General features: G+C 38.6%; 1 protein-coding gene and 1 pseudogene across 1 annotated transcript in view; one reads left to right on the top strand and one right to left on the bottom strand.

Annotated features, from left to right (window-relative positions):
• Positions 1-18,422, bottom strand: part of THOC1 (THO complex 1) — a 53,962-nt gene extending 35,540 nt beyond the window's left edge. The window contains exons 1-7 of the mRNA XM_036244048.1: positions 18,347-18,422; positions 15,301-15,374; positions 15,148-15,208; positions 13,861-13,927; positions 9,578-9,696; positions 9,083-9,131; positions 8,586-8,681 (exon numbers count right to left, since the gene is read on the bottom strand). Of these exons, the coding sequence (XP_036099941.1) occupies positions 8,586-8,681; positions 9,083-9,131; positions 9,578-9,696; positions 13,861-13,927; positions 15,148-15,208; positions 15,301-15,374; positions 18,347-18,400 (520 nt within the window). The 5' untranslated portion in view covers positions 18,401-18,422. The remainder of the gene's footprint in view (positions 1-8,585; positions 8,682-9,082; positions 9,132-9,577; positions 9,697-13,860; positions 13,928-15,147; positions 15,209-15,300; positions 15,375-18,346) is intronic.
• On the top strand, positions 2,980-3,779 carry LOC118618374 (annotated as a pseudogene).
• Positions 18,423-20,173: the final 1,751 nt, after the last annotated feature.

The raw sequence follows: 20,173 nt of genomic DNA, 5'->3' as shown, positions 1-20,173 counted from the left end.
TTAAAAGTATACAGAGAGACAGTGCGATACTGTGATTTATAAGAAATATATATATTTGATCATTCAGATGACCAAAATATATTTCTCAGATATATCCAGTCTTCCTCCAGTTCCTGGCTCACAGCTCCCAAACTTCTTGGAATTTCCTAAATGATGAGAGCAACAATGCTGTCTGTTGTTATGTTAAAAGAGTAACTTTTGGACTCAAGAGTGGGGGTTGTTTTCCAGGAGATCCAACCAGATTGGTTATAAACTTGGAACTTTCAGTCCCACCCCCTGATTTCTGGAGAGGGAAGAAGGGCTTGATGTTGATCCAAGCACCAATGACCAATGATTTAGTCAATCATGACTACATAATGAAGCCTCCATAAAAATCCAAAAGGGCAGCTCACTGCCCTCTTTTTTAGAGAGCTTTCAAGTTGGGGAACCAGAACACCAGAACCCAGCCACCATGCTGGGCCCCAAGCTCCACGTGGAAAGAAGCTCCTCTGTTAAAGACCTTGCCATATGTATCTCTTCGTTTGGCTGTTGATTCATATTCTTTAATATCCTCTGTAATAAATCAGTAATCTAGCAAGTAAACAAGTTTTCCTGAATTCTGTGTGCCATTATAATAATACTAATTGAACCTAAGTAGAGGGGTGTGGAAACTTCTGATTTACAGTTAGTTTGTCAGAAGCACAGGTTAAAAACCTAGGCTTGCCCTGGCCAGATTGCCTCAGCGGTTAGAGCATAAGCCTGTGGTCGAGAGAGACCTAGGTTCGGTTCCCGCTAAGGGCATGTACCTCGGTTGCAGTTTGTCTCCGGACCTGGTTGGGTTGTGCGGGTGGCAGCCACTTGATGTGTCCCTTTCACGTCAATGTTTCTCTCTTTCTCTCCCTCCCACTCTATCTGAACACAAAATGGAAAAATGTCCTCAGGTGAGGATAAAATAAATGAATAAATAAATAACCTAGGCTTGTGACTGGCATCTGAAGTGGAGGGTGGTCTAGTGGGACTGTGCCCTTTACCTGTGGAATCTGATGCTTTCTGTGGGTATATACATAGTGTCAGAATTGAGCTGAATTCAATTGCTTGTAGGTGTGGAGTAGCCACGCTGCACTCCCGCCCCATGTTGTAATTGGATCCAGGAACCCCTTTCAGATAGATACAGAAATAAATATAGATGCATATGTATACACAAGTTTGTATACATACATATCTTTCCTAGTTATGGCCACTGAGAGGGTCTAGAAGCAGTGACACTCCAATAGTGATTATCATATTTGCATATTTTGGTTTCTAAGTACCATTCTTAAATACATAAAATCAGGTTCTTTAGAGAAGTGAATGATTCCAGAGTAGGGCAGGGAAAATACAAGATGAGCCTGAACTATCTCCTCATACCAGGAACACTAGAAAGAATTCTCAATGGGCAAAACTAGAACCTGAGTAACAAAGTAAATAATGTTACTAAGGGATTATAACCTAGACAAAATAAATACCCATAAATTCATACTGAAATAGATGAATAAATTAATAAGTGAGTGAGAAGAGACAATTCTTCCTTATAAAAGAATTCCAATTAGTAAATGTAGTTAATCTCACTGATGGGAAGATTAAAGCAACACAAATAAATGCAACGTGGGATCCTAGATTAGATCCTTAAACAGAAAAAAGAAAGTATGTAATGGTAAAATTGGTAAAGTCCAAATGAACTCCATGGTTAACAGTCTTGTACCAACATTGATTTCTCAGTTTTGATAACAGTACCATGGTTATGTAAGAGGTTAACATTAGGTGAAGGTGATTCAGGTACTCTCTATACTACATCTGCACGTCTTCAAGTCCAAAGTTATTTAAAAACAAGAAGTTAAAAAAAAAAGTTAGTGCCCTGGCCAGTGTGGTTCAGTGGTTAGAGCGTTGGACTGACCACTAAAGAGCTGCAGATTCGATTCCCAGTCAAGGGCATGTACCTGGGTCAGGGCGCGTGCAGGAGGTAACCAATCAATGCCCCTCTCATATCGATATTTCTCTCTCCCTTTCTCCCTCCCACTCTCTCTAAAATCAATGGAAAAAATATTCTTGGGTGAGGATTAAAACAAACAAACAAGCTAGTATGTTAGATCAAGTCATTAAGCTAGTGATCAACCTGGCTGACTATTCAGCTTTGACCACTTAAAATACCTTTGTCTAGCCCTGGCCGGTTTGGCTCAGCGGTTAGAGCGTCCGCCTGCGGTCCGGAGAGACCCAGGTTCGGTTCCCGCTAAGGGCACGTACCTCGGTTGCAGTTTGTCCCCGGCCCTGGTCGGTCGTGCGGGTGGCAGCCACTCGATGTGTCCCTTTCACATCGATGTTTCCCTCTCTCTCTCTCTTCCTCTCTCTCACTCTGTCTGTACAAAAAATGGAAAAATGTCCTCGGGTGAGGATTAAAAAAATAAATAAAATGTGGTTTCTCTGTCTCAACAATATGAAAATGCAGTACATTAAAAAAGAGATCTAAAATTTTTTTTAAAAATTATGTTTATAGAGGTTGGAGATAACCATGAAGGACAAAAGAATGGCTAGAAATTGCAACCTTGTTCTTATGTCTTCTGTAAATTCCAGAAAAAGAAATCACAAATTAGTATATACAAGGGACATACTTCATTTCACAAGGAGGTAGCATCAGTGACTAGGTAGCTGGCACTCTTCTAGGCACAGAAAATACAGAGGTAAACAACACAACTACACTAAAAATGCCAGATGATATTAAATACTAAGAAGAGATTTATAATTAGGTGGTGATAATGTATGATTGGAGTGACAGGTAGAGATTAGATGCTCAAAGTCTTTCTCCCAGGAAGTGAACTTTAAACTGAGATTGAATGACAGCAAGTCAGTAATGTGACAATAATGAACAAAAGGATGACAAGTTTCAATTGATCTTAATATATTCTGAAGGCATAAAGAAGGTAAGCTACCAATACAGTGGGGAAAGAATTGTTTTCTCAATAAATGATGCTCACAGTCTTCGCGGAGAGTCACTGTGGTTTCCTGCTTCAACAGTGCTTGGACCGAATCCGGCGCTCGACCCAACCCCCCCAGCCACCTGATCCAGCCTTTGGCCACCTCCTCACAGCGCCTCAGACCAAGGCCGCTGCTCCAGCGCCGCGAAGCCGCCTCTCCTTAGCCGCCCACCATGATGTCCACCACATCCACCTCGCAGGTGTGCCAGAACTACAATCAGGACTCAGAGGCTGCCATCAACCGCCAGATCAACCTGGAGCTCTATGCTTTTTATGTCTACTTGTTCATGTCTTACTACTTTGACCGCAATGATATGGCTTTGAAGAACTTTGCCAAATATTTTCTTCACCAATCTCATGAAGAGAGGGAACATGCTGAGAAACTGATGAAGCTGCAGAACCAACCAGGTGGCCAAATCTTCCTCCAGGATATCAAGAAATCAGACTCTGACGACTGGGAGAATGGGCTGAATGCAATGGAGTATGCATTACACTTGGAAAAAAATGTGAATCAGTCACTACTGGACTTGCACAAACTGGCCACTGACAAAAATGACCTACACTTGTGTGACTTCCTTGAAACTTACTGCCTGACTGAGCAGGTGAAATCCATCAAAGAACTGGGTGACCACATAACCAACTTGCACAGATTGGGGGCCCCTGAAACTGGCATGGCAGAGTATCTCTTTGATAAGCACACCCTGGGAGACAGTGAGGAGAGCTAAGCCTTAGGCTTGCTTCCCATAGCCAGGGGGGTGACTTCCCTGGTCACCAAAGCAGTACGTGCATGTTGGAGTTACTACTTTACCTTTTCTATAACTTGTACCAAATCATCCACTTACATCTTTTCATTTGTACCATTCCTTCAAATAAAGTAATTTGGTACTCCCCGCAAATAACTAACTAACTAACTAACTAAATAAATAATGCTGATAAACTGGGTATCCACAAAGAGGGAAAGACAAAAGTAGGTTTACAGTTGTTCATATGTAAAATAATACAATTAATAAATAATACAAAAATAAACTGTTTTGTGTACTCAAAACTGTAAATCTACTTTTGCCCTACCCCATACAAAATGAAAGTGGACTCCTACCTCACACCATATACAAAAATTAACTCAAAATGGACCACAAATCTAAATATAAGAGCTGAACCTCTTAGACAAAAACAAAAGAGTAAATCTTCATGACTATGGATTAGGCAATGGTTTCTTAGATATGACCAACCAAGAGCACAAGAAACAACAAAAGAATGAGATATATTAAACTTCATTGAAATGTAAAACTCTTGTGCAGCAAATACTACTACTGAGAAAATGAAAACACAATTCACAGAATGAAAGAAAGTATTTGCAAACTGTATATTTGGTACAGGTCTAATAGGTCTAATATCTAGAATATAAAAACAATTCGTATAATTAATTAATAGACAAATAACCCAATTTTAAAAATGGGCAAAGAATCTGCATAGAAAATTCTTTAAGGAAGACATACAAATAACCAGTAAACACATGAAACACAAACTTAAAATCTTTAGTTATTAGGAAAATGCAAAATAAAACCACAATGAGTTACCACTTTATCCCTCTTAGATGACTATAATAAAAAAAGACAACATGTTAGTAAGGATGTGGAGAAACAGAAACCCGTATGCAGTGATGATAGAATTGTGAAATGGTACAGCCTCTTTGGAAAACAGTTTGGTTTTCTTAAGAATTTAAAGAGTTACCAAGATGACCCAGTATTTCTATTAGAAATATATCCAGGAGAAATTAAAACAGAGTTACCATATGACCCAGCAATTCCACTCTAGGTATATTCCCAAGAGAAATGAAAACATATGCCCACACAAAAACCTATACACACATATTCACAGCAGCATTATTCATAATAGCCAAAAAATGGAAACAGTCCAAATGTCCACCGATTGATGAATAGATAAACTGTGGTAATATCCACAGAACATTGTTTGGCTATAAAAAGAAATAGATTAATGGCACATGCTACAAGGTAGATGAATCTTGAAAATATTATACTAAGTTAAAAAAGCCAAAATGGTGATGGGCAAAGACTTGAATTGGGGTGAACACACACACAATACAGTGCACAGATGATGTGTTGTGGAACTGTGTACCTGAAACCTATATAATTTTGTTAACCAGTTTTGTTACCAATAAATTTAAATAAAAAGGTTAAAAAAAAAAAAAAAAAAAAGCCAGTCACAAAAGACCACAATTGTGTTATTCCATTTTTTAAATATCCAAAATAGAAAAATCTATGGAGACTGAGAAATGGATTAATGGTTGTTTAAGGCGGGGGAGAGGGTAAGGACGGAGGTAAGTAGAACTGACAGTTAACGAATATAGTTTTCTTTCAGAAGAAAAAATGTTCTAAAATGAGAATTAGATAAAAATGTGATGGTTGCACAACCTTGTGAATACACTAAACAACAATGAATTGTACTCTTTATTTTTATTTATTTATTTATCCTCACCCGAGGACATTTTTCCATTTTTTGTTCAGGTAGAGTGGGAGGGAGAGAGAGGAACAGAGAGAGAGAGAGAAACATCGACATGAAAGGAACACATCGAGTGGCTGCCACCCGCACAACCGACCAGGGCCGGGGACAAACTGCAACCGAGGTACGCGCCCTTAGCGGGAACCGAACCCGGGTCTCTCAGGACCGCAGGCCGACGCTCTAACCGCTGAGCCAAACCAGGCAGGGCGAATTGTACACTTTAAATGGTGAACTGTATGGCATATGAATCCACATCTCAATAAAGTGGCCCCCAAAAATATAATAAAAAAGGTAAGTTAATTAATTAATTCAGGTTAACCTTCCCACTACGGACAACTAAAAACTTGGATAAATTATATTAATTCTATAAATATTTGCAGATCATAAACCATGTTCACAGCACTGTTCTGGGCAATAAAGTAGAAAAATGACTTTCTTAAAAACAGTAAAGACTTGACAAGACAGTAAGGAATATCTGGCAAAAATCCAGAAGTCAAGACAGACAAGCAATGCATCACCCAGACCTCAAACCTACTTGTTTTGAGGACATCCACCAAACAGGAAGAATCAGTTGCAAAACTGAGCTAGCAGCTTTCTGAAGCTAGGATATACAAGTAAATCTCTGGGCCCAAGGAAAGTAGGGAACCTAATAAATCCCACCTCAACCATCTTCAAGGCTGGGAACTTGCAGGATACATGATCAGGTATGGAAAAGCAATCTGTAGTCTACTACCAAGTATTGATGATCTAAGGAATTACAGACTTTGAGCTGGGTTGGATAAAGGTAATCTTGGACTAGCAGCAGCCCCCTTGTAAAGGTGCCATTACTACAGAAGTAATGAAAACTGTATCTGGAGAAAGGTATCTATCCTAAGTCTCGAAATTATTCCCTCAACTATAATATCCAATACTAAGCAAACACACAAAGAGAAAAGACATAATGCGTGAGAAACGGTACCAACAGACACAAGAGGCAGATACATAAAAACTTAAAAGTACTGGGATTATCAGACACAGAAAATAAAAATAATAATGCATACCCTGGTAAAAAATTTAAAAAATAAATTTGAAAACATTAATAGGGAAGAAGAAATTAAAAAGTGACATACCAGATTTTAAAAAGAACTCCTAGAAATGAAAAATATAATAACTGAAATAAAGAACTCAGCAGATTATTCATAGCTGAAAAGAGAAATAGTGAACTGGAAAACAGTTCTGAATAAATTATTTATAATGTGATAGACAGGTGACAAATATAGAAAGTGTAAGAGAGGATATAGTGAGAAGGTACAAGAATGTTTAATGGAGTTCCAGAAAAAGAAAAAGAGGCATACACAATATTTCAAGAAATTATGGCTAAAGTTTTTACAAACTTGATTAAGGATACCAATCCACAGATTCAAGATACCCACAAATCTGAAGCATTAACAAATAAAACAGAAATCCTATGCTTACATACAATGCTCTTAAGAGCAAACAGAAAAACAAAATCTAGATTATTTTCAAAGGCGTTAGACTGACATTGACTTGTCTACAGAATAATGCAAGATAGAAGGAAAGTAATGATTATCTTCCACAAAAGAAAATCCTGTATCTAGTGCCAACCTAGATTCATCTTTACTGAAACCATTCAAGAATAAAGATAAAAAAATTTTCAGACAAAACACAGATCTGCACTAAAGAAAATTCTAAAGGAGAAAATGACCACAGATAGAAGGTCAGAAATATAAGTGGTAAATATATTGGTAAATATAGATTAAGCCTGATCACATTAAAAAAGTAGGAAAGAAAAAAACCAACATAGATCTTGCACGACAAAAAGGAAGTACAAAAAACCACTGCTAACATATACTATAGGTCTTACCATATGCAGTTTTAAGCTCTTCACATATTTTAATTCATTTAATCTTTATAACATATTAAGTAGGTGGTATACTAGCCTGATATTTAAGAAGGGAAGACTGAAGCAAAGAGATATTAAAATCTGGCATATTTAAACAGACTGGCCCTGGCCGGTTTGGCTCAGCGGTTAGAGCGTCGGCCTGTGGTCCAGAGAGACCTGGGTTCAGTTCCCACTAAGGGCACATACCTGGGTTGCAGTTTGTCCCCAGCCCTGGTTGGGTCGTGTGGGAGGCAGCCACTCGATGTGTCCCTTTCACGTCGATGTTTCTCTCTCTCTTCCTCTCTCTCCCTCCCACTCTGTCGGAACAAAAAAATGGAAAAATGTCCTCAGGTGAGGATAAAAAAAATAAATAAATAAACAGACTGGAGGGCTCTGATGAACTGGCAATGTTCCACCTCTGGACCTGGACAGTAGTTACACAGTATTTGCTTCATAATTATTTAAGCACTTTTTAAAAAGCACTTTTATCTAGCCCTGGCCGGTTTGGCTCAGCGGTTAGAGCGTAAGCCTGCGGTCCAGAGAGACCCGGGTTCGGTTCCCGCTAAGGGCACGTACCTCGGTTGCAGTTTGTCCCCGGCCCTGGATGGGTCATGTGGGTGGCAACCACTCGATGTGTCCCTTTCACATCGATGTTTCTCTCTCTCTCTCTCTCTCTCTCTCTCTCTCCCTCCCTCCCACTCTATCTGAACAAAAAATGGAAAAATGTCCTCGGGTGAGGATAAAAATAAATAAATAAATAAAAAGCACTTTTATCTAAGCACTTTTCTATGAGTGTTACATTTCACGGTTAAAAAAAAGTAAAAGAAATTGAAGAGAGGTGTATGTGATTGAATAGTAGTGATTTAGGGAGAAAATGGAAGCGAAAAAATAGGCATACATTATGAAATGAAATAAAAACATGATAGTTCATATCTACATATTTCAGCATGATTTAACTGCATATTAGTATTAAGCTTTGAACTCAAAGAGAGAAGCAATGACTTTATTTAAGGGTTAACCTATATTATACACTAGGACCAGTATAACTGTTTTCAAGCAAAAGAAAAAAATGACAATTTTCTATGCTATCTTTTAACTTTTTAGAATCATTTCTTGTCATCATGACAGATTCTAATCCATTAAAAACTGTAAAAGATTTTCCTGCAAAGCATTTGTTTAATGTAAAAAAAGCTTACCTGATTTCTCAGATAAAGGGAAAAGCCTGGCCAAAAAGAGTTGAATTCGTCCACAGAAGACTGTGTTCTGGGATTTTGATAATCTTCTTAAGAGATCTAACAATATATGGAAATGAAGGTTATATAGAAGATATCATTCTTCTTGTACATTCATACCTAAGTTTTTTAACCAGTTTGTTAAGAGTATTCTCCTAAAGCAGTTCTCAAGATGGGGGTAGAAACTATAGTCACAAAAAAGCATTAAAAAATAAGAAACAAAAGTTTAGCATGGGCAAGATAAACTTTACCAATTTTTTGTTTTGTTTTCATTAAGTTTCAATAAAAAACAGGAACAGTTTAATTTAAAGTCAGTGATCAGTTTTAATAAATCAGACTTATTTAAAAATGAAGATACTAATCTATTTTAAAATTTGCATTACTCGTGGTTAATTGAATCACCTGTTTTTCAGGCCACATTTACATTAAGAAAAAGAATCATTTACCACTGAATTACCTACCATTGCACATACGCAGTAAATAATTTTTTCCAGCAGAATAGAATGTATTCTGAAATTAAGACAGAAATAATTACTACAGTTCAGAAGTTGTTGCATATCCTTCCATAAGGCACAGGAAGTAAAACATTAAAGAATACTAACATGCACTAAGAACCTATTGTGTCACTTTCACTTTTTCCAGGCAAATAACATTTTCAATGAAATAAAAATATTTTCAGACATATAAAACAGATATAAGAAACTGTTTTAAACATGTGAAAGTGTACATTTTCAAGTTAATTGTTATTACTAAGTAAAATTTTGTATTTCAACTTTTTCTCCATAAATGATTCTTACTTGCCTCCCCAAAGAGAGCAGAATACGTAATTCTTTCATAGGGACAAACTTTTTGGCAATCAGCAATAGTATTAGAAATATAAGCAAAAAAAATCTACCCTTACAATTCTGCATCAATAGAAAGATAGTATTAGTAGAAAAAGAATCTAAGGCACTTACTGATTTCCAAGTAGCAACATTTTTTTCCACAAAAGTGAATATTGTGTCACACTGATCCAGAGGAAGACAATCCAAAACATCTCCCAATAATACAAAAGGCGTAGATGCTGTACAAATACCTTTAAGTGGAGCACAAGCCAATTTAAAAGTTTAAAATACTGTTAAGTAAAATGGCCCATGCAAAATCATTCTGAAGTATATCTTAAAAGTACACTTTGTTAATCCTAATAAGCCTTTAACAGATAAGAAATGAGAGGAACCTAAAAGTCCCCAAACGGGACATACCTAAGTTTTGGTATGTGCACTCAATAATGATGATGATAATTATTCTGGATAACACTTCTAGAGCATTTACTGTATGTCAGGCACACTAATTGCTTTACATATACTAACACATTTAACCTTATGAGGTTGATAATATTATCAACCAGTTTAGAGAATGGGAAAACTGAGACACAGAAAAGTTAAATAACTTGCCCAAGATCATAGAGCCAGTAAGTGGTAGAGCTGGGATACGAACCCAGGCAGTCTGGCTCCACAGTCTGTTTTCTTCACCACTAAGCTATTCAAAAGAATATAATGCAACCAATTAAAAATGATGGTTATGATGACTATAACTTGGAAAATACTTATTATATAATTAAGTGAAAAAGGCAGGACTCAAAAACTGTATGTATATTATGGTCACGACAATAAAAAAAAATTTAAGACTAGATAAACTAAAACCATGTATCAAAGTAAATGGTAGTTTTTAATGTAGAGGAATTATGACTAGCATTTCCCTTTTTCTCCAGCTGTTCAGTAATGCTGCTAAATTGTCTTTGGGACTTGAAAAGATTATATTAAGCCCTGGCCGGTTTGGCTCAGTGGTTAGAATGTTGGCCTGCAGACCAGAGTCCGGGGTTTGGTTCCCGATAAGGGCATGTACCTTAGTTGCAGTTTGTCCCCAGCCCCGGTTGAGGTCATGTGGGTGGCGACCAGTCGATGTCCCTCTCTCACTTTGATGTTTCTCTCTCTTCCTGCCTCTCTACCTCCCGCTCTATCTGAAGATAAATGCAAAAAGATGTCCTCAGGTGAGGATAAAAAAAAAGGGATTATATTCAAGAAGATAACAAGAAGGTTTGATATCGATTCCAACTATTATTAAACATTTAAAATAACAGTACTGTTTTAAGGGACAGAATAGTAGAGTAAAAAGTTGTTTATTTCTAAATTCAATGTTATTAAACTAAAGCAACAAATTAAAGATTTTAAGAAAAGTCATTTAGACTAGCTAGAGTACTTTTATCTCCCTGCTAATTCTTCCTTCTATTTTAAGGTAATAGCTAAGTGTTTAAGAAAACTAGTCAGTTAAGCATGGTATGTAAAAACAAACAAACAAAAACCTATCTATCTATCTATCAATCAATCAATCATCTATCTATCTATCTATTTTTATATTTATCCATGGAGCACTGTAAGCCTAAAACATTGCATTAATATAGCATATTCTGAAAAAGGAAGCAATCTTTCCAGCTCTGCTCTACACTGGTAAGATCACATCTGGAATGTGTTATGAGGAATATTGCCTAAAACCAGTGGGTGGCATAAGGCAGCAGATTTCAACTCAATAAAAGGGAAATATGATCATCAAAATTATCTAACAGAAATAAAATGGTTAGCTCTATCAACAAGTGTAGTGGCTAAATGATCACCTGCCAGGGACATTACAGAGGGAAGGCAGGATAAACCAGAGACAAGACTGGACTAAATGACCTCTAAAGTTCCTTAACACTTAGATTCTATGATACTATATGCCCCATATATCCAAGAGATATGAAAGGTATACTCCCTGCCCTTAGTTGCAGTATAGTTTGGTATAAGTTAACTCACATTTAATAATAACAGAACTTAAATTTACCTAGATTCCGCCCTGGCCGGTTTGGCTCAGCGATTGGAGCGTTGGCCTGCGGTCCGGAGAGACCTGGGTTCGGTTCCCGCTAGGGGCATGTAACTCGGTTGCAGTTTGTCCCCGGCCCTGGTTGGGTTGTGCAAGTGGCAGCCACTCGATGTGTCCCTTTCACGTCGATGTTTCTCTCTCTCTCTCTCTTCCTCTCTCTCCCTCCCACTCAATCTGAACAAAAAAATGGAAAAATGTCCTCGAGTGAGGATTAAAAAAAAAAAATTTACCTAGATTCCTCTGTCAAAGATTCTGATTCAGTAAAACTCTATTTAAAAATAGAGATCACTGGTTATTCTGATGAGCTGGGATATATAGCATGATCCCTCAGAACTTTCACATGTGTCCCAGCCTCTACATGGCCCTCTTTGCTTCACCTTAACCTTGGCCACAGAAAGATACCCTCTTCTTAGTTCCCAAACACCTTGCTATGCTCATACTTCCATGATTTTGTTTACAAGCTTTTTCTGCCTAAATAGTCCCCCCTCCTCTTTATTATGTGGTAATTCTTACTTAATCTTCCAAAGCACAGAGTACACGTGTATCTTAAAAAAAAATCCCTTATACCTTTGAGCAGTCCACCCCATCTATATTTCTGAAGTATACTGTACATAAACTACAGCACTTATTATATCTTACTTATTTTTATTAGGTGTACTATGAGCTTCCTAAAGGTAGGCATTTTTGTATGTATTAACAAAAGTGTCTGACACTGAACAGAAGCTCAATAAATATTTGCCAAGTTGAATTTAACAAAATACTTATGGACAACATGAAAACGTGTCACATACATAAACTATACTACATTCTCTTTCAAGGGGGAATTTTCCCCATCAAAATAAAATGAGAAAGCATTTCAGCATTTATTTACAGTTTAACTAAAACCATAAGTTCTCACCTTTCCTAAATAAAGTAAAAGTTCTAAATACAGACTTTGTACAACTTCAAGTGTTAAAAACATTACTAATCTACAAGAGTAACATATCAATGTAATCACTTAACTAAGCAGACACTGCAAACTGACAGGAACTGGGCAAGAACACTCCATTGTAGAACTCATTGAAGTATTCTGAATGAATAAATGAATAAGGATTTTATATAAAATCCTTACATGTAAAGTCAGAATTTATGAATTATGCTGAGTTCACAAAATAGCTTGCTGCTACACTGGAAGATCACTTTTACCATGTAAATTCCAGGTTTTGTAGAAATAAATATCAAAACAATAAATAATGTGAATAATGCTTTGCGGATAAAAGGCAGTTTTCACATAAATTACCTGAATTAATCAAATGAGTATTTTAACCAAATTAAAGAGTGCTAATGAACTATTTTTCATTGCTTCTATATGCAAATATTTAATGAGCTCCTACTGTGTATTTACTATGCCTTTTTAAAAATCTCTTTAAACTACTTCCCCCCCCCGCCACTGTCCCATTTTAACAGTCCCCAACCTAGTCGTGTCCCCCCCCCCCCCCCCCGGTTTCTCCCAATGCAACTCTTCTTCCACAGTTCCTCTTTAGCATGGTATACAAAGCCCTTTACAAATGACAGTAACTGATCCTTCCTGGGTCTTTCCTTACCATTTTCCTCATCCTCTCACTGGTCCACAGTTCTTTAGCCATGCTGAATTTGGCCTTTACATATAGTTATTCCCATCTGTTTCTGCCTGACAAATTCATCATCCCTCACATCCCATCTCTCATGTTACAGCTTCTATTCTAAGATCTTGATTCCTTTAGACACTGAAGTTTAGAGTACTTCAACCACATTTCATTCTCATTTCGACTGCAGTAATTACACCACAGTATGACATTTACATGAGTTTCCTCTGTTAGCCACTAGGTTACTTACCGGCCAAAAATATGTTTTAGTTACCACTGAATCTCCAAGTCCTAGCTTAGTACCAGGCACATAGTAGATGCTCAATAAATATTTACTGAATGAATAAAACAAATGGAGAACAAAGAAAGTGCTAAAATGTGTGCTGCATAACAGACATGAAAAATAAACGTGAGCTAATTTCATTGGGGCAACTTCTTGAAAAAGATGGTAGGCAGAACTTGAAAAATGAACAAAATCAGATAGGTGGAGAGGTACAGGGAGAATACGTTTTTTAAAAAAAATCCTCACTCGAGGATATGTTTATTGATTTTAGAGAGAAAGGAAGGAAAGGAGGGAGGAGGAAAAAGAGAGAGCGAGAGAAACATTATGAGAGAAATATCAATCGGTTGCATACGGGATGATGCTCCAACCAACTGAACCACTCAGCCAGGGCTGAGAATAAGTTTTAAATAGAGCATATCATGTCCAAGATTACTTAAAAAATACAACTCATACTTACCTTCAGTCACTCCCCCAATAGCAAGAGAAATAATAGCTAAAACGTTTTCACATGATGAATGATTTATCTACAACAGAGTAGAAAACAATTTAATTTAGGAGCTAGAGTTCAGACTAATTTGATAACAATAAAAACATACCCTTTATCCCATATTTGTGATAATCACAAATATGGGATAAAGATATTTCTCACAGAAGATAAAATTACAAGATGAAAACACAAAAAACGGATAGTAATAGTTACTAATTGTAGAAGTGTATCAAGTAAATAATAAAGAGGTGATTCACTTAAAATCCAATAGTCTTAGGAAAATGGTTACATTAACATGATTAAAGCTATAAACTAATCAAATACAGAAGTGCTGATGCCATAACTCAATCAATGGCACAGGCAGGGCCAAGGGGATAAATTGTACTGGTGCATCAGTATGTCTGAGAGAGGGTTTTAACAGAAGGGAAGTAGTGCCTAGGTTTGATAACATCACAAAAACCAGCTTTTATTGAGTGTTCATTAACTGTTGTTTTACACAACAACCTTGAAAACTGTATCTGCCTTCTTACCAAAGAAACTAAGACCCAGAAAAACAAAGTAACTTGCCCGATGCCTCACAAGGGGTAAGTGAGTAGGTCTAAAGAAGAATGAATTTTGATGCAGAATTGCCTGAAAGAAAGGGCCACTGTATTATCGCCACCAGATAAAAATCTATCTTCTTGGGACGCAATCTTAGCTTAACCAAGAATAAACTTTTGAAACTGTTTCTTTCATTTAGGTGCCCCACTAATGTTAAATAAATTCAAATTTTTCACATTTAGAGTACATTTATCTACTGAAGTTGGATAGGCGCTAGTCATTTCCTTATGTTGATAAGAAAGATGTCGCAAGGAAATGAGAGTATGGAACCCCAGTTGCCATGCTGAACATCCTTGGACTGGACTTTTTGTGCTACCTCAGGTTGTGTCACACTGTCCATACCACAAAGCAAGAGTGCCCAGCTTCAAATTCTAGTTCTTGCTCAGGAAGACCTCGCATCAACTTTTCTCATACTATTCACTTGGAGAGAGCTCTCTTCATTTATTAAACCAAACCCTTAATTTGCACCTGTGCTGTCAAAATCCTTAAATATTATAGAACTCCTATACTATAATCAAGTCCGCTTCCACAAAGTAGCAAGCTCACTCTAGAAAAAGTAATCATATTTAAACATTCTAAGAATAAAGGCATTTTAAAAAATGACATAATTTATTAATTTTCCAGCAAAATCTTAACAATAAATAAAAATATACTTACAATTTCTTCTTCTAGAACACCTCTGAAAGCTTGGTCAAGGGTACACTTTTTTTCATTTTCACTATTAAAAACAAAAGACACCTACATTTTTTAAACAGCACAGGGAAGTATAAAGATTCAGGCAAGCATACTTCAGGGATATCAATACCTTACCTGCCAGGTAACTGGCTGAAGGTATTCACCAGTGGCTTGATATTTTTGTTGTTCAGGGCCTCTCTGGTAGACTTCTAGAAAAGTAAAAATAGCAAATAAATGAAAAGATTTTTGCTTATTATTTACTGAAAAACATGTCATTCATTAATAGTATGTCTAACTAATTAATATTTGTAACTGGGAAAAATTACCTGTCAGTCATTCTATCAGTAGTTCTTATTCAAATGCCACATTGATACAGACTCTCATCACTTTAAACCTAGCAAGAGCTTTCTAGCTTCACTCTCTTATTCCAGTTTTTCCCACCTACCATCATCTCTTTAAATACTATACTCACAAGAATATTCATTTTTATTCAATTTATTTTTTAAATATGTTTTTATTGATTTTTTGAGAGAAAGGAAGGGAGAGATAGAAACATTGATGTGAGAGAGAGACATCGATTGCCTGTCTCCTGCATGCCCCCTACTGGACATTGAGCCTGCAACCCTGGCATGTACTCTGACCTGAAATCAAACCGGGACCTCTCAGTCCATGGGACAACGCTCCATCCTCTGAGCCACACTAGCCAGACTATTCTGCTCTTTTAAAAAAAAAGTCTCCAATGGCTCCTTGTTTACAGATTTTGGTTTTAAAGCTTCATATCTCCTCTAAAGGTCCTTGATAACATTATCCTATTCAATCTACCCAATCTTATTTTTCACTCCCCCTACCACACTCTCCACTAAGTCTAACCATTTTTTCCCATAATTTTCTATCAAGCTCACACTAGTGTATTCATACACTCATGTTGTTCTTCCCACCTGTTCATACAAATTCTATTCATTCTTCAGGACTAATTTTAAGTCCTACTTTCTCAAGGAAGTTGGCTAACCACAGTCCCTCACAAACAATAAACATTGAATAAATACCTGCTGGTGATCTTTTTTTTATCCTCACCGAAGGACATTTTTTGATATTTTGCTCAGATAGAGTGGGAGGGAGAGAGAGAGAGAGAGAGAAACATCGATGTGAAAGGGACACATCGGTTGCCACCCACAGGACCCAACCAGGGCCGGGGACAAACTGCAACTGAGGTACTTGCTCTTAGCGGGAACCGAACCCGGGTCTCTCCGGACCGCAGGCTGACGTTCTAACCGCTGAGCCAAACCGGCCAGGGCCCTGCTGGTTATCTTAAAGTAGTCATAATAGAAAGACAAAAATATTGCAAAGTCATTCATTCTCTGAGAATGCACATACACTTAAAAAGTCATCTTATTATTACCTCACAGGAGTTAGATTTATACGGGAAATAACCATTCTTGACTCTGCCAAGAATAGGCTGTGTCATCTTGGGCAAATCCTTTAATGCTTCATTTCCCTCACCAATTAAATTAAGAGGGTTGTTGTAGATCCTTGCTACCTGCAGCAGCAGTGGCATCACCTGGGAACTTGTTAGAATACTGAATAAGAATTTACATTTTACAATATGCCCAGGTAATCCCATCACACACGAAGATGCAGAAGCACTACACTAGATGATCTACAATTAAATGGTCCTTTCCAGGGCTAATATGATCTTGGATATTCCTAACAATTACTCTTAGCAGAATTTCAAAGCAACAGAAATTACAACAAAATGCAAAGAAAGAAAATTATTCTGATGACAAACAAGACATAATCTGATAAAAACATAAAACAAACAAATCCCACGCTGTATGGTAAAAAAAATAAATAACCTGCACACAAGAAAAATTCTTACTGCAAAGAATCAATTTTCTTTCACAAAATTTTCATTCTGGCATCAACTATAACTACATAGGCATATTTAAATATCTGGGTAACTGAATCATGACTTGAAATATTGGCGCAAATACTAACTACAAATACAGTCAAACATGGTTCTTCATGCTGGGATGTATGAACAACATTAAAAGAATACTGGGTGTTAGGGGGACGGAAGGGATGGATGAGATGAACCAAAGAACTTAATGCATGTGTTAATAACCAATGGACAACAATGCTAGGGGGGTGAGAGGGCAGGATGGGGAGGAGGGTGTCTAGGGGGGGAAAAAGAGAAACGATCTGTAACAAAAATAAATTAATAAGAATTGGAGGGAAAAAAGAATACTGGGTTTGAAGTAGGAAAAAAAGACACTTTAGTAAATCACTTAACTTTTGAGGGTAGGGTGGGGAGGGTTGTCTCAGTTTCTATCTCATCTAGGAGGAATAATAAAACAGCCTACTTAACAGTGCTGAGAATTAAGTATGCTAACATAAAGCGTTTCTCAAATGCTAAAACTACTCTTCCCCAACGTGTAAAAATAAGACATCTGGCAACCCTTCCCAAGCTGATCTGTTTGCCCTTTTCCACTCAGTATCTCTCTCTCTTTTTTAAATTGATTTTAGAGCGAGAGGAAGGGAGGAGGAGAGACAGAAACATCCTCTGGCTGCCTCCTGCATGCCCTACACTGGGGATTTGGCCCACAACCTGGGCATGTGCCCTGACTGAAAATCGAACCAGCGACCTCTTGGTGCATGGGTCCACACTCAACCACTGAGCCACACCGGCGGGCCCACTTAGTATCTCTTAGACGACCTCTTTAGAGTGACATTATGGAGCATTAAAAGTGTGGTGAATAAGCGGCCATAACAATCACTTGGCAATTAGGGGGCGGGGCGGGAGCCTTTTTGGGCCAAAACCTATTCGGCTCTCCCCTTTCAACAGCTCCTTCCCAATTTTGGAGACACCTGCTCGGCTAAGCGAGCACTGCAGAGGAGCTGGACCATATGGGTCATAGTCTGCAGATGAGCCCTTCGAGCAGGGCGCCCAGAACGCGAGGTCCAAGATCCCACCGGCGGATGGCGGAAGCGGACAGCAGAGGCGCGGCAGAGGCAGATAAATCGCCTTTTCCACCTCCCAGTCCCTGACCGGGTCGGAAGCCAACGCTGCGGCGTACCCACTTCTGTCCCCTCTTTACCCCAAGGCAAAATTCCAATAATTTCAGGGACAAGCGGGCAAAGAGTAGCGCCGGGTCAAGCTCGCACCCTCCCGCCTTCCGCTCACCGTAAACCGCGACCGCGCTTCAGGTAAACTGAAGAGTGGCGGCGTCGGAGACATTTTCTCGGCTGCGCGTGCCCGCCACCGCGCTGCGGCGCAGACCGATGACGTCAAGTCAGGAGCAACGAGATTACCGGCTCCGAGTGCGTCTAGAGCGGCCTGTGAGCCGGGGGCGGGGCAGCTAGCGGTTGGGAGCTTCTGTGGTGACCGAATTCAGGTGGGCGTTGGAACCTTGAGTCAGCCACACAAAGCCTAGTCCGGATTCGGGGGTTACCCTCCGGGATGACGGCGTACGGGCAGCCGCGCCCTGTAAGCTCTGCCTGCGGGGCGGGGAATAGGCCGGGACACGCACCGCAGTGGTTTTCCTGGTTTGGGCAAGTCGGCCTAGTTACGGCCCAATGGGCCGCGCGGGAAGGTAACCGCTCACTGTCCGGGAATCCAAGGCGGGTGGCTTACCTGGGAAAGCTTCAGGCTTGGGGAGTGTTGGCTGTGGCCTGGGCTGTCGGACCACAGTCATTCTCCCCGAAGTCTTAGTCTCAGCTCCGGATTTACGTTATCAGCCCTGTAGTTCATGGACCCTGTAGCTCATCAGCAGTTCACTTTTCTATGAAATGTAAATAATGCCTATGTCACAGGGCTATTGAAAAGCGCCAATAAAATAATGCAAGTGTGGCTTGTGTAGCAATATAAGAATTATTATTAATATCTTGGAATCAGTTAACTGTGCAGAACGAGAAAGAGGAGGACTGCAGTGTTCCGCGCTGATAGGAACTGGGTGGCTCCGCGTCCAGGGTAGAGGCATGCCTTGCAAAACCCTGGCTCATCAGTTTCCTCTCTTGTCTCCTCTTACTGGAGAGGCATGTCCAAGGAGAAGCCAAGTAGCAGTTACTTTCTTAGTTCGAATTATCAGTGGGTAAAGAAATTATGTTATTGACCTGAACGCGAAGAACTTTCTGCCAGTTCTTCCCTTCCTCGTGTACCTAAAAGAAGAAAGTTAGGTGTGCTTTACCTAAGCTTCATTGGCATCCAACGAAAATACAGGAAGCCAACAAAAAGATAACTTTGCATACTGTTACCTGTAAGTGGGAATTGTGAACAATGATGGTTACCTGGAGCACTGTAGTCTTTTTTAGAATCAACAGAAGCATTCAGGTTTGATTGTATAACAGATCTCAAAATGGGCAAAATAAACTGGTATTAACTGATTTAATAGATAAGCTGTTGTAGGAGGATTATCATATTACAGATGATTATTAACTATCTAGAGCACAACTAAGACCTGAGGGAGAAAAACAATTATTTTTGTTTACAAAAATCCAAACATAAGAAGAGCTAGAGTTTATTGACTTAATCCATCAAAGCCCAGTCACTTAGAATTCTATTATTCAGCAAACATTTGTTGGGTACATTGTACATAGTGGACAGTACTTGTTGAAAAAAAATATGAACAAATGAACAAAATAATAAAACTTAGCTCCTTTTTTGAGGAGCTCTGAGTTTGGTTGACATAAAAGAAACAAGGAATTACAGTGTGTATACAATTTCTATCATAAGTAATTTAGATAAGAGTTGTGGTTAAGAGATCAAAAGAGAGAAATCTGCCCAGCTGGTGTGGCTCAGTGGTTGAGGGTTGACCCATGCACCAAGAGGTTGCCAGTTCGATTCCTGGTCAGGGCACATGCCCAAGCTGTGGGCCCAATCCCTAGTGGGGGGGCATGCAGGAGTTGGCCAATCGATATTCTCTCTCATGGATGTTTCTATCTCTCCTTCTCCCTTCCTCTCTGTCTAAAATCAACAAAGAAAAAATATTGAACAATCTGTTTCTCATCCATT

The sequence above is a fragment of the Molossus molossus genome, unplaced genomic scaffold (genome assembly GCF_014108415.1).
Source record: "Molossus molossus isolate mMolMol1 unplaced genomic scaffold, mMolMol1.p scaffold_m16_p_6, whole genome shotgun sequence".
NCBI classification, from domain to species: domain Eukaryota; kingdom Metazoa; phylum Chordata; class Mammalia; order Chiroptera; family Molossidae; genus Molossus; species Molossus molossus.
Note: the sequence above shows the minus strand (reverse complement) of the source record. Positions and strands in the feature narration are given on the sequence as shown.